The sequence below is a fragment of the Cicer arietinum genome, chromosome 4 (assembly GCF_000331145.2).
Source record: "Cicer arietinum cultivar CDC Frontier isolate Library 1 chromosome 4, Cicar.CDCFrontier_v2.0, whole genome shotgun sequence".
Taxonomy (NCBI): domain Eukaryota; kingdom Viridiplantae; phylum Streptophyta; class Magnoliopsida; order Fabales; family Fabaceae; genus Cicer; species Cicer arietinum.
In genome coordinates this window covers 16486719-16501273 of record NC_021163.2, presented here as the reverse complement: position 1 = coordinate 16501273, position 14555 = coordinate 16486719, and the positions used below count along the sequence as shown (strand labels likewise).

Below are 14555 nucleotides of genomic sequence, written 5' to 3'. Positions count from 1 at the left end.
AAGGTAGCCAAATTATTTTCTGTTCTTTTCTCCTCTTCCCCTATATTTTTGTCATCTATCATTTTACACATCCCAAAATAAATTAAAAAACCCTCAAAACCCCACCAACAAAGCAACTAATTTTTTTTTAATTTAAGAGTAATCACCGCAACCATTATTATAAAAAAAAAAACCTAGGTTTATTTTTATATTATAAAACCCCATTCCAATTCCCAAAAATTTAATCTTCCTAAGTTGTTGTGCATTGAAGAGGAAGACATCTGAAGCAAAAAAAGAATTTTAGTAACCAAAAAAACAAACAAAACAAAACAAAAACCCCAAATCCCTCCCTCCTTAACTTGCAATACCCCCTATCACCAACAACAACAACACCCTTCACACAAGTCATTATTGAAGAAACAAAAGAAAGAATGCTTCCTATGAGCTGCATTCTTTTAATGTGTCTCTTCATTTCTTTTTCATCCCAAATCAAAGCTCATAAAACTACTTTCTCCAATCTCACCTTACCCCACCAACATCCTTACCCTGAATCTGTCGTTCAACAACTTCAACAGTAAGTAACCCTAACTACTCACATTCAACACTACATTCTTCCATTCTCCACCATTTCACTCCACAAACAAAAAATAACCAAAAACCACTTTTCTTTCTTCAAATTTTTCTAAGCATGTTTAATAATATTTTTTTTTGTTGCAGGAAAATCAATGCGTCACTTTCGAGAAGAGAACTACTCTCAAAGAACCAAGGTTCTTGTTTAACGGGAAATCCAGTGGACGATTGTTGGCGGTGCGACACAAACTGGGCGGCAAACCGTCAGAAACTAGCAGATTGCGGAATCGGATTCGGACGCGCCGCCATGGGAGGTAAAAACGGTCAGATCTACATCGTAACAGATTCCTCCGACAACGACCCAGCGAATCCCGTTCCGGGAACACTCCGTCACGCCGTAATCCAAGACGAACCACTGTGGATCGTATTCGCCGCCGACATGACAATAAACCTCCGTCACGAACTAATTTTCAACAGTTACAAAACCGTGGACGGACGTGGAGCAAACGTTCAAATCACCGGGCACGGCTGCATAACACTTCAATACATCTCAAATATCATAATTCACAATATCCACGTTCATCATTGTAAACCCTCGGGAAATACTAACATACGTGCGAGTCCAACGCATGTAGGGTGGAGAGGCGTATCGGACGGTGATGGAATATCAATATTTGGTTCGCGTAACATATGGATCGACCATTGCTCTTTATCTTATTGTACAGACGGTTTGATTGATGCTATAATGGGGTCCACAGCTATAACAATTTCTAACAACCATTTTGGTCATCATGATGAAGTTATGTTACTTGGTCATAATGATAAGTATTTGCCTGATAGAGGAATGCAAGTTACTATTGCGTTTAATCACTTTGGTGAAGGACTTGTTCAGCGTATGCCGCGTTGTAGATTGGGTTATATTCATGTTGTTAATAATGATTTTACGCAGTGGGAAATGTATGCTATCGGTGGTAGTGCTAACCCTACTATTAACAGTCAGGGTAACCGTTACACCGCTCCCTCCGACCCAAACGCCAAAGAGGTACTTCTTTTTTTTATTTCACCTTTTTTGGGGTGGGGGGTGTGAATAGTGATTTTGCTTTATTGGAAATATAATATCATGTATTGTTTGTTTGTTTGTTTGACTCCTGTTTGGATCGAATATATGCTTGCTGTGTCGTTCTATTGTACTCGCATGGGTGGCGCGTGAACCTAACTTACTCAAAATGGTTATTATAGGTGACGAAGCGCGTGGAGACAGACGATAAAGAATGGAGTGGTTGGAATTGGAGGACGGATGGGGATATAATGGTAAATGGAGCATTCTTTGTGCCTTCAGGAGCGGGGCTAAGTGCGCAGTACGCACAGGCTTCTAGTGTGCAACCCAAATCCGTCGTGCAAATCGACCAGCTCACTATGTACTCCGGTGTCTTCGGCGATCCCAGGTACTACTACTATATTCAAATCACCACCGTCCTTATTTCACTTTTCACTATTCTATTTTTTTTTTACATTTTTTAATTGCAAAAATAAAATAATAGTAATAGTCTAAAGAAGGAACAGGATGCCCTAACAACGGACATTACCTGTCTTATTAACTGGCATTAGAAAGGTTAATCTAGTCTTTTCATTTAATAGTTTCTTAAGATGGAAAAGGTTAGTATCGTCTTTTCGGTATAATTAATTTACGGGAATGTCCCTTCCCCCTGACCACATGGTCCTACACCTTTTTTACTCTTTTATTAAAAAAAATACACATGCTATTGTTGAGGGACGCGGTACAGCACAATACCAACTAAACAAACACAACGGTACAACTTGTTCATGAGTAGTGTACTGCGAAAAGCTGTAGAGAATATTGTTATTGTTATTTTAACGAATAAGTTTTGCAGGGTCATTACCATTTGACATGCTATTTAGATGCACACTTAAAAAAAATAAAGAAAAAAGTTAAATAATTTTTTATTTCTGTGTGTGTTTTTATGTTAAGCCCAAAATCATTGTGCTGAACCACGTATTTTTCTATTTTAACGCGCTCCACTTTCATCTTCTTGTTGTTTTCTAAACATGGGATTATGTTACATCTCGGTTTTTAAGATAAAATTATTGTAATGATGGAGTAAAACAAGGTTGGAGTTGGAACAAATTTAGTGAATCGGCGAAAAGTGGGACTTTTATTTTTTATTTTTTTGCCCCTATGCACGTGATTGTGAGGTAATTGGGAATCTCAGTGTAGCTGATGGCCCCAACAGGCAATAGCAAGTGCCTTATTTACATTTCATTTGTCTGTATTCGTCTTTTTCTCTTATACTATAAAGTTGAGCATGGACGAGACATAGTGAGCTAATTTTGAAAGCTGAAAAACAAACTTCCTTTAGATCCCTTCGGATATATTTTCATGGGCCTAAGGCACTTTCTACTTGGAAGTTAAATTCGGGTACTGCTATTGAGTTCCATTTTCATGTCCAATAGCATTTTAAAATAAAGTAATTTTCTCAAATAAGTATTACATAGTAATTTAGTGAAAGGGAAAGTTATCTATACAAATGAAAATTAAAAAGCATAAATATGTGATTTTCATTTTGAGTTTTTGTTAGTTGTTCTACTTTAGCCTACGTTTGGTTTTATTTTTGGAGCATGCAAAATTATTCTAGAGATTTATAATTGTTTTTTATATATTTGGTTGTTCTCCGATAGATCATGGAAAAAATTGATTTTGTTTCTAAAATTGATTACGTCTTGAAGTTAGAATTTGTAGTTTTTGACTTTAAAATTCAAACAAAATTTATTTTGCCTTCAACTCACTTTTAGCAAAAAAATAATTTTACATAATCAATTTATTTAAAATTAATTTTTTTCACCTCGTAACCAAACACACCTTAGAGTTTGGAAAGTTTTTTAAAGTGAAGTCACATAATAGGACAGACGTAATTGAGAGTTAAGAAGTCAAGGTTTGTGAAGGAGTGTTATTTTGGGGTGGGACAACTTGTAAGAAGTTAAATATCTAACGTGAGTAGATACTAAAAAAGTGTTTATAAGAAATACTATGAAACGCTTGTCTAATCTTACTAGCTGTGTTTTGTAGGGTAAAGTTAAATCTAATCCATATTTTAAGAGAAATGGTGCATCATGCATGTGAGTGGATTGTTATTTGGCCTCTTTAAACATGAGTGTGTAGAGAGAAAGTAGTTCTGATTGAGACAATGGAAAGAGAAAGGGTAATTAGGTGAGATACTAGTAGAGAGTCATAAAGATTGGAGAGCCCAAGTGAGAGTGTTGAGATAATACAGAGCGGATTTACAATGGTGAGAAAGAGCTGTTTAGATTCTCTACTGTAGCAATGAGGATTATTAAATTTAGAGATAATTTTTTCTCTTTTTTAATGTAATAGGTTTCACAATTGTTGCACCATATCAAAGTTATAGAGGATCTAAGTCCCAAAGCAGAGAGTCCATACCAAAATTGTTGCAACATACCATAGTCCGATGGAGAAACTCTGATACCATATTTAGATTTTTTATAATGGACATAACTTATTTCATTTTTATAAAATGGACTTGTAATTTGATGGTCCCCTCTTTCTATAAACTCATTTTTATTTAATGTAGAACTTGGATTTCTCACAATAACTCAACACATTTCAGTCACACTCACCATTTCAAATCCAAAGTTAAAAAAATCCAAACCCGCCACAATGACCTTAGAAAAAATATAATGATATTAAAACACAAAATTTAATATAAAATAAAACACAAATACAATACTATATAAAATACAATATTTTTTTTCCCGTCAAAGTATTGTATTTGTCTTATTTTATGTTAAATTTTGTATTTCAATAAAATCCAAACCCGCCAGAATGAACTCTCTCACATAAAATTTGAATGTGTGTAAACAGGGTTGTAGTATAGGAAGAAAAAAAAACGAGGTTTGGAGGGTAGAGTGAAAAAGACCTGGCCTTACGTCTGATCAGATGTTTTGGAGGGCGTTATGGGACTGAAATTATATTCCCTTTTGATTTGCTTTCCAGCAAGTAAGTGTAGGACCTTTTATAATATAATTTATTTTGAGGACCCTTTTGGGCCCATATCTGATTCGACACAAACTAGTCACAGCTCATCAAGTTGCTGCTATTAGATCAGAATTCAGAAAGAGACTTCCCCCCTTGTAATTACTTGTTCATATTGTCTTCTGCTGTTAACCTTTTATTTATTGCTTGATTTGTCTGTCTTTACATGGTGTGTAGCAACCTATTAGTCCATTGTTTCATTAGGTAGTTATGTGCCAAGTAACAACCATTCTCTAGTACATTATTGGAAAATTGCACCACCTTTTATACAATATAATGTCAAATTGAGTAATATAATGATTGTAAGTGCATGTTTAAATCGACGGTTCTCGGTGTGATTTTTTCAAAAACTAACTACATTTGAACAAAATTACGGTGTCATCTTGATTTGCCAAGGTCACTCTACTAGTTCAAACATGTGACTTTTGTTTTAATATATTTTCCAAGTACCTACAAGTCAATCAAAAAGAGATCCTCTCTATTTTCTTTTGAAAAAAAATATCCTCCTTTCTATGATTTTGTAGTATGTATAAAAGTGACATTTCAATTTTTTTATACAACACCAAAAATCACCTCCTTTAGAAAGAGGTTTCTATTTTTATGAGAAGTGATAGTATCTTGTAACACTTTGTTCAAATTCTGCTATACAAAATTGCTACAACACTGTTATAGCATCTATTTGACAGCATTTTAGATTATCACATAATAATAGCTATTTCTTCACATTCCCTAGACTATTTAACACCTCCCTCTTTGAGATTCAAACTACTTCCAAATTTAATATTTTGTATTTGACTTGTTTGCTAGAATTTATTGAATCTAGTCACCATGTATTTTTAACACGACTGCATCTTATCTCATGTTGTTTTCCATGGATGTTTTGACTCATGCTCACTTGGTTTACATGCTAAAAGGCTTGTCTTTCTTACGTCTGAGATCCACTTACTTTTTCCTACTCTCGTCTTTATACACAAATAACACAATACACCTTTTAATTAAATAGCAAATGCAATAATAAAAGGGGCAACGGTCCAGCATTAAAACTGTTGACAAAGGTCCACTTACTCTTAGGCTAGCTCCTTCAACAAATTAATACTACGCATAACCTCCTACCTATTTATAAGCATTTTGCAAATTTTTAGCTATATTAAAAAAAATAGATAGTATATTTAGTGTGTCTATTTTATGCATGAAGGTTTTTAACATACCCTTTTAAATATAAATACATTTAATTTCTGTTTTTCATCTTACACTTAGTAGTATTAATTATGAGCATATTTAGAAAAACAAATATAAAAGTATCTAGTACTCCATCTTCCATTTTTATTAACACTCTTTGTAGTTTTCATATATATTAAGAAAAGTATATAGCGTATTTAATGTGTTTATTTAATATATATAGATGTACTTAAAATACTCTTTTGTATAGTTAATTTCACTCATATTTCAAAAAAATAAATATATTTAATAATATGAAAATAATCTTATATTTATGGACAATTTTTATTTTTCAAGAGTCTTATAATTATAATTAGAGAGGTAGTAGTAATAGTTGAAACAATTATATTTTTCTATTAAAATAAATAAATAAATATATTTTTCAATTGGACAATTTTTGTAAGATACATTAAAAATTGAAAAAGAGACTTATTTAGGAAAACAGTTATTTTTCAAAAGAGACTTATAATTAGAGAGAGGTAGTAATAATATTCATACTAGTCAAATTACTTCCTTCAAATTGAAGCTAGTATAAAATATAATGATTTGATATTTTAAAGGGTCAAAACAAACTGTGCCCTATATTTAATGGCCTCAAAACAAGATGTTTGTCATTGTTTTTTACCTTCAATTAGAAGAAACGTTTTTCTTTCTATTTTATTTCCTGTTGTTAGTTTAATGTTTGTTTTCATCATTATTGGTTTTTTAAGAATAATTAATTTTTCATGCCTACCAAACCAAAAAAAAGGTACTTTTATTTGAGTGCTAATGACTGAATAATTGAGCAGGGATAATGGTGATATATATCCCGGTTTCAACGGTGGTGGGACCACAACTGGAGGCACCAACATGAACAAAGGCTACAATGGGGGGTCCAGTAGTGACGATGGAGACTTGTTTGGGATGATATTCAAAGGTAGCAGCAGCCAAGCACCACCCTACTCAAAATCAAATGTATTTGTTTCAACTTTTTTGTCTCTTTTAATTATTTTCATTTTGGACACTATCACCAACTATGATATTCTATTATCATTACTATGATCTCTCACAATTGGGGTGGGAAAACAATCCCTTTGATACCAAAGAAAAAATTATCAAAGGGAAAAGAAAGGTCAAGGTTACGATTATTTGTTTTATAGTTTAGAAATTAGAAATCATATTTCGTTATGCACAGCTCTTAGAAACGCAAACATAGTTTCATTTCAAACTTTTATATGAAACCTATATAGAACACGGTGCAATGTGATTGGCCATAGCCTCAAATGTATAGTTTAATGTACTATGTTGTTTTTTTAAATGTTAATAACACGTATTAAGAAAATCAATAAATTTTGTTTTCTTAAATAAAATTATTTTTCTTTTTATGACAATACCATTAACTATTTATAATATCATTCCATGTATTGCATTCTCTACGACAAATGATTATTGATATCTTTGACAAATAATTTTGTAATTTTTGATTTTATAAAACATAATAAAATATATTTGGGGTGTAATTGCATAGTTTTGTTTTATATGAACACTACATGTTAAGTTCTAAAAAGTCATTTTCCTATGAGATTATATAACATGTAACCAAATTCATCTTAGTCATAACCGGTGAAGACACATTGCTTGACTTTGCATTAAACGGAGATCTTTCAACCAAAGAAACTTAAATATCATATTTGGCATTCTTATTAAACCAATCTTTGTTTGGTAGACTTCTTTCTAAAGCGTGAACAACTTCATGAACTTTTTCATTTTAGTAAATTCTACAACTACATCGACTTTTTCATTTTAGTGAACTCTACAACAGAGTTGACAGAAAAAATAAGACACATAGACATTAAAATGAAAACTCCATATTCAACTTATCCATGTGTACTTTTTATTTTATCCTAGCCATATTTTGAGTCTATGATTTAATCTCTCAACGTGTAAATCAATCTCAATGTTGATTGCAACTTTCTAGTTAAAGGAGTTGTCACTAAAATTATATACAATTACATTGAACATATTAACATTAGCACTAAAAGGTCTTTTTGTGTTTGGATCTCCAACAGTATGTAAAAGATGTGGGAACTCTTTAATTTAGTGAAATAAAATTTGTCTCAATCCATTATTTTGTCAAAATAGAGTTTGTGTTGGTGCAAATACCAAATTCTATGAAATTAATAAGTAAAACAAGTTTTTACCATGCATGATTTTTTTTAATCTATAAATGAGATGATATATTATCATCATAAATTCATACACAACTGTAAAATCTTAAATTTAAACTTAAAAAATAACAACGTCCTACCTAAAATTTTGACAATATAAACAAATTTTTCTCCATTGTTAAGTTAATAAATTTCACTATTGAATTAAGGCGATTACCATCCTGCAGAAGCTAGTTAAGTTGTGCACAATGCACTACACTAGATTTTTCTTTACATTTCCTCTTCTTCATTAAGTCTATGCTTCAGATCAAGAACCAGAGCACTATTTTCTTTCGCTAATTCAACCAATCAATAACCATCTCAACTTCCAAAAGGATTGCAGGTGGATAACCATCTCAACAAACCTAAAAACAAATCAATAACCATCTCAACACTACAATATATTTTTGAAATATATTTGAATTTTTTTGTATCGAAAAATTGTTTTTGAAAAAATAATTCAGAAAAATTTGTCAAAAGAATTTTGAAATTTTTTTATGAAAAATAATCGAACGTTTTTATCTCAAAAAATTGATATTTTTTTTTCGAAAGAATTTTAAAATTATTTTTCAAAAAAACTAATTCAAAACCTATTTTAATTAAAAACATATTTAAAATATTAAACTGCACTAAACTTGATTCGAAAGTAATTTTTAAAAACTGAATCAAATTATAAATATATTTTAATACGATTCAATTTTTACACAATGAACACCTCAAAAAATATCAGATATTTAATGGTAAAAATTAAATTGTATATCATACTACATTTATCCCTTTTGTACATGTTAGAAAGAGCTTCGAATAACATGAAATATAATAAAACTTATTAATTTAGCCTGAGAAATAAATTCTTGCATGATTACTTGTAAACATTATTACATAAAGTCTTCAATAAGTTTCGAATCCACACATTACGTTAGTTCATCTTTCGAGGTTCCACATCCGGGAAGAAAAATTACTAGCCGTCCCTTTCCTAAATTAAAACCGAAACAATGGAAGAGAAACACATGTAGATATGATATGTGTGGATCAAGTTGCTGCTCTAATGCCATGTCGACTTCGGTTCCCATTATTAAATCTCGGTGCTTTTTCTACGTAATAATTAAAGACTAATAGTGAAGTATTTAACATGGCATGTCCCCATATCAAAAATAATTTGTCAAACCGTCCACTTCTAAAGATCTTCCCATCTCCATGTGCATATAATATCTTAAAAGAAATATAGTGAAGTATTTAATACTATTAAATTTGAGTTTAATCTTGAGTCTATTTTAAAATGATATTTTTTTATGATTTTAATAAAAATAAAATTTTTAATTTTAATTATGAAAATAATATATTTAATTACTTGAGTCAAAATTAAATAAATAAATATATCAAAATTCTTAATTTAATAAATTTTAACAAACATTATAGTAATGTTCACGTAGATAAATTATAAAAAGTTATTGGTCAAAATATTAATAGTATCAATGCACACTAATTTTTAGATAGTACAATAAAACTTAATGAAACTATCTATTTGTCTAGTCTTCTACTCGAAATAAAACCCAAGTCACAAATAAACAAAAAATAAGTCTTACAAGAATTTATAAATGAGAAACATTTCTTATCTTAAAAATTAATTTTATAAAGATGAATTAGAGCTGCAGGATATTTTGGGGGTAACCGATGCAGGGGTTTGGTTAGTAAACTGTAGAGGTGTATAGCAGCAACCTCTATCTTTTGTTTTCGAGGTAACGTTGCTTCAACAAGGCCAAACAAAACACAAATCAGCCCAAAAGGCCCAATTCAGCAATAGAGAACAGATACAACACAAGCCAGAAAGACAAATGAACAAGAATTCACTAAGGTTTGAGTCATGTAAAATTGTAAACTGATCCTAAGGCATACCCTCTATCTATGGAAGAGATTCTTCCTCTGAAATGATCAAAGTCATCAACATCATTCTTCCATTCAATGAAAATAAAAGGTTATATTTACAATTAATTAACACATGATACTGGATATAAGGAATGAAATGAAAAAACAAGGAGGGATATTTATATCAAAAGCAACACCATAGCCTTTGATAGACATATCAGAATAGAACATGTGAGTTATGTTCTATATTTTATGCATATTGAAAGTATATCAAAACAGAATGTGAAGAAAAAAAAATGTAGTACATTTGGTTCCACTAAAAAGGATGGAACCAAAAATAAAATAATTAAAAAGAACAGGTAGTTCTGTTCTATTTTGTCCGTATGCCAAATGCTACCTCTATATTCCTTGCTCACCAAAAAATGTGACTTGCGAGCTCGTTAATTCGCTCCTCTTGGTCATCACACCTGTAATTGAAATAAAATTATGATTTCTTCCTTTCCAATCTACATTTTGCAGCAATGTAGCAGTTGCCTAACTTGATTATAAGCAAAAATTTGAGCAAAAGCACCACTGTGGAAAGAAGAGTTGCAGCCCAACAAAACATCCGTTAACCAACCAAAACCATCTCATCTCTCACAACAGCCTGTGCAGCCACTGCTTCCAATTGCTTCCATGTTAACTCACGCTTTTCTTCAAGTTCTGCAGCCCTGGCTTCCTTCTCTAAGTAATTTTTTTGACACTCTTCAAACAGTTCGGCATCCATCTCCAGAAACATCTTCCTAACATTGGCTGTTAGTCCAAGGATTGCTCGGTTCCAATGACTTTTCATGTTATTTTCCAAAGCATCGAAGATTATTGGCAATATAACATTTCGATTCTGAGCCACTAAGCTTATAATATGCTCATTGTTCCACAAATAGAGTGCTCGTTCAGCAACCTGCCATGGATTCAGTTGACAGAGAGCAGTTAAAAGAAAATAAAGAACGTTTTTCCTTTACTACTCACTATTGTCAAAGGATGCAATGTATCAAAACAGGTATTACAGATAGTCAAATCTGAGAAGCATTATGCATGGCCAGTGTCTTTATTCTAAAGGTCCTAAACCAAACACAGTTTCCTAAAGTCCTACGAATCACAGTCACACACCCAAACATTTTACATACAAAACAATAAAACACACAACAAATTTCAGCAACAATTAAAAGCCAACTAAACCCAAACTAAGACACTTAATAGCTTAGTATATATCCCCAGATATTAATAAAAGCAAACTCATCAACATTGAAGCCAATGTCACACATTTGCTAAAAATGTTCAGCCTACACTTCAGAAATCAACAGAACAAAAAAAGAAAAATTGATTGTAGTTTTTTCCTAATCGCTGTAATGAATTAATAATAATGATAATTCTATTTTTTTGTGCCTGCTCAAGTGTGACTGATAACAACATATAACCCTCAAATATATAGATGTAACCAACTTTAGTATCAAATCACCCTATGCCTTATAGTCCTAATGAACTAAACACTGTCTTTCCTATGTTAGGAATGCTCTCTATCCCTCCCTCTACTCTAGATACCACTCACACTAGTATCCCTCAGCTGCCCTCTTCTCCTTTCACCACCCTTCATGCCATAAACAAGTTACCGTTTCCACCTCTTTTTTTTTTTTCTCTTCATTTTTTGTCTGGAGTAATGAAACCCAAATGGCAGCAACCACTGCCGGATATATTTGGTTGTAAACATAATCTTTTTTAACCAAATCAATAAAGTTCCACTTTTCTAAACCAGAAAAGTATCACTACCCAGACATTAACGAAAAAGAACAATCCCAAATTGGATTATTTTCCTCATACTAAGATTGCTAAGGTAAGTGGACAAAATGTAAGCTAAATTTCTCAGCCAAAGTTTCAGTTCCTTGAGGAAAAAACAGTAGGCAATTTATATCATTCCAATATCCAAGCAACTTATACAAAAACAACCACTTCAAGTTTATTGTCAAACAAAAGAAGAAAATATGGATATAATAGAATTCTATGCACATGATTATTTGGAGTACAAGTTACAACTAATCTGATCAAAAGCAAACAACCCTCTAAAGCTAAGAATATCCCATTCTTGTACCATTTGCAATATACACGCACACAAAAAACCAAATACTTGAAGCCGCAAATGTAAAGTTTCAGATAATTAAAGCAAAATATGTGGTGGTAACAACATACCTGAAAGTGAGAACTGTTAAGGCAACGGCCAATCTGTCTGAAAAGAGAAACCATGCATCTAACAAACTCAGGTGGTTGAGTTGACTCAAGAACCTCTTCTAATTCACCAAGAAAAAGCACTTCCTTATGACAATTAGTAACAGGCCAATACTTCAACAACCCCTTTATCACAGGATCAGCCAATCTTCCATCTTTCTCAACAAACTGAACAACGCAATAAGACAAATTTTGATGATATGACGAAATACATTTGGGTTTATGAAGTGGTATAAGAGCCCTAATCAAAAAAAGTTTATGTTCCTCTTTCATAGGCAAAGCAAAACCATTTATAATACTAGCCATAATCTCAAGCAATTCACAAATACCATTATGCCTTTGAGTCTCAAATATAAAACGATAGAATATATTGTTAATAGCTTTTCTTATAAAAGGCCTATGAACCATAAACTTTCCATAAATCCTATGAAGAATTGTCTTCAAATACTCACGCTCGCGTTGATCCTCCGAATCAAACAAGTCCAAAAGTTTCAAAACAAAAACATGATCAACATATCGCTTAGCGATTTTTATATCTGTTTCTTGTGAAATAATGTAACGCAATAGAATTTCATACACGAGCTGTAAATGAGGCCAAGATGGATCCATATACGTATCATCGTCTTCTGGATCAACCGATTCGGTTCCCGTGTTTTCGTGTGATGCTGGTGGCAAACAACGGAAAATGTTAACAGAAACCATTGTGATTAACTCTTCTTGAAATTCGCTGAATTGTAACGAATTGGATTGAATGATATCAACTAGCTCGTAAAGTGTTTGTCGTTTGATTTCCTTTTCGAAAACGAACTTGAGACTGTCTGAGAAATCACAGATAGAACAACAGAGTTGAATTTTTCGTAGGAAAAGTGACGAACGTTCTGAAACGGCGACTTCTTTAAGTGGTGGCAGTGATTCGATTACGGATTGATATGGAAGAGGTGGCGCCGCCGTTGGAATTAGGTTTTGTGGCTCTGAATTTGTGGTGGAGGAACGTGATGCGTGTTTTACAACTACTTCGTAGAATTGGTGTCCGTTTGTTGAATTTTCAGGGAATGTTAATTTCCCTGTTTTCTTGTGTGCACGCTTTATGATCTTGTTGAACATTTTCGACGAATTGTTAGAAACCTAATTTCTTGGAAAGAACCCTAGAAATTGGAATGTTATTTGAAAGTGAGTGAATAATAAAACAAGTAAGATGTATATATATATTTATGAATGATAATAAGAATTAGAGCGTAAATCATAAGGATTCAGAGTTGAATTGGGGGGGGAAACGCCGAATGATGAAGCGGAAAATGACTCGCATCATCGGAGGTGTTTCTGTTCTTTCTTTCTTTGTTCACTGATGACAACAAAATAAAATGGACAAAAAGTGGAAAATTAGATGTTTAGCTGTTTGGGACGCGAGAAAATCCGATGACAGATGGAAAATAAAGATAATCGTTGTGCCCAAAACATACCACACAAAATTTAGGGCGAAAAAGAGTAGAAAAACATATTATCAGAAAAAAAAAATTAACAGTATAAACAATATTCAATTTTTCTTTCACCATTTTTTTAGTTATTTTTATATAAATTTATTTTTTAACGGTATTTTTTCTTTTCTTATTTTACGATTTTGATAGTATATTTTTTCTAATTTTTTTTTACAAAACACTCATTTTCAAAAATATATTCTCTCTGATACAATAGAGTATTCAATTTTTATTGTTATTAACTATTTAAAATGAATTCAGATTTTTTAAAATGAAAATGTAAAAGATAAACATCCCTTAGAGTAATGACTAAAATATAAATGCAATTCTCTTCGTTAATCAAAGGTTTGTTTTGATGTAATATAAAAACTATTTTGTTTTCTTAATGTTGAAAAGAATCTCCTCAAAAAATAAAGTTAAAATTTTAATTTATATGGGATGATAAATTTACTTCATAAGTAACTCTTATTAAAATTACTATGTTTAAGAACTCTTTTATTAAACTTTTATATCATTAATAATGTATAATTTTGCGTTTAAAATTCTCCTATTTACAAAAACGCTTTGCCTACCTTAGAAAACTTCCATAAAAGAGGGATTCAATTTTGAATTCTCTACTCTAGATGTGAAGTGGCTATGGAAACCATTGGTTTTCCAATTGACATCAAAATTGAGGAACTAAACTCTTTTTGTGCGGAAAGAATCTAAACTCTAGCTTCATTAATTGGGCGGTGGGCTAGAAATACTAAATGAGTTGAAAACAAGCAAATAAATGTTAGAACATATATCAAGACAACTAGGAATTGCTTGTCGAATTACCAAGTCAAGCTGAAAAGCATTCCTCAGGCTCCTACCTCCACTTTCCGAAGCAAAAAATTTGTTCTCATCCTAGGGCTATTCGTTGGACCCCCCCTACCGCTCCACATGTTTACA

The 14555-nt window shown here is 32.0% G+C and overlaps 2 protein-coding genes across 3 annotated transcripts; one reads left to right on the top strand and one right to left on the bottom strand.

Annotated features, from left to right (window-relative positions):
* The first annotated feature begins 227 nt into the window (after positions 1 to 227).
* On the top strand, positions 228 to 7003 carry LOC101509935 (probable pectate lyase 12). Of its 2 annotated transcripts, none has more exons than XM_004497071.4 (4): positions 228 to 553; positions 697 to 1591; positions 1789 to 1994; positions 6625 to 7003. In XM_004497071.4, exons 1-4 carry the CDS (start codon positions 411 to 413, stop codon positions 6875 to 6877), a joined length of 1497 nt encoding a protein of 498 aa, XP_004497128.1. In that variant the 5' UTR covers positions 228 to 410; the 3' UTR covers positions 6878 to 7003. The 2 variants fall into 2 exon arrangements, with proteins under 2 accessions (XP_004497128.1, XP_027189729.1); XM_027333928.2 differs by lacking the exon at positions 6625 to 7003 and adding an exon at positions 4448 to 4769 and having other exon boundaries at positions 246 to 553.
* Positions 7004 to 10046: 3043 nt separating this feature from the next.
* On the bottom strand, positions 10047 to 13403 carry LOC101509603 (serine/threonine protein phosphatase 2A 57 kDa regulatory subunit B' beta isoform-like). The gene is made up of 2 exons (XM_004497070.4): positions 12112 to 13403; positions 10047 to 10828 (listed from the first exon to the last, which is right to left on the bottom strand). The coding sequence occupies exons 1-2, from the start codon at positions 13249 to 13251 to the stop codon at positions 10499 to 10501; spliced, it is 1470 nt and encodes a 489-aa protein (XP_004497127.1). The 5' UTR covers positions 13252 to 13403; the 3' UTR covers positions 10047 to 10498.
* Positions 13404 to 14555: the final 1152 nt, after the last annotated feature.

Bases quoted from the DNA above. Each gene is read 5' to 3' on its own strand.
- LOC101509935 (XM_004497071.4), top strand. From the start codon at position 411: ATGCTTCCTATGAGCTGCATTCTTTTAATGTGTCTCTTCATTTCTTTT. The intron at 1,592-1,788 runs GTACTTCTTTTT...TGGTTATTATAG, and splicing joins CCGACCCAAACGCCAAAGAG to GTGACGAAGCGCGTGGAGAC. The intron at 1,995-6,624 runs GTACTACTACTA...ATAATTGAGCAG, and splicing joins GGTGTCTTCGGCGATCCCAG to GGATAATGGTGATATATATC.
- LOC101509603 (XM_004497070.4), bottom strand. From the start codon at position 13,251: ATGTTCAACAAGATCATAAAGCGTGCACACAAGAAAACAGGGAAATTA. The intron at 10,829-12,111 runs GTATGTTGTTAC...AATCCATGGCAG, and splicing joins TTAACAGTTCTCACTTTCAG to GTTGCTGAACGAGCACTCTA.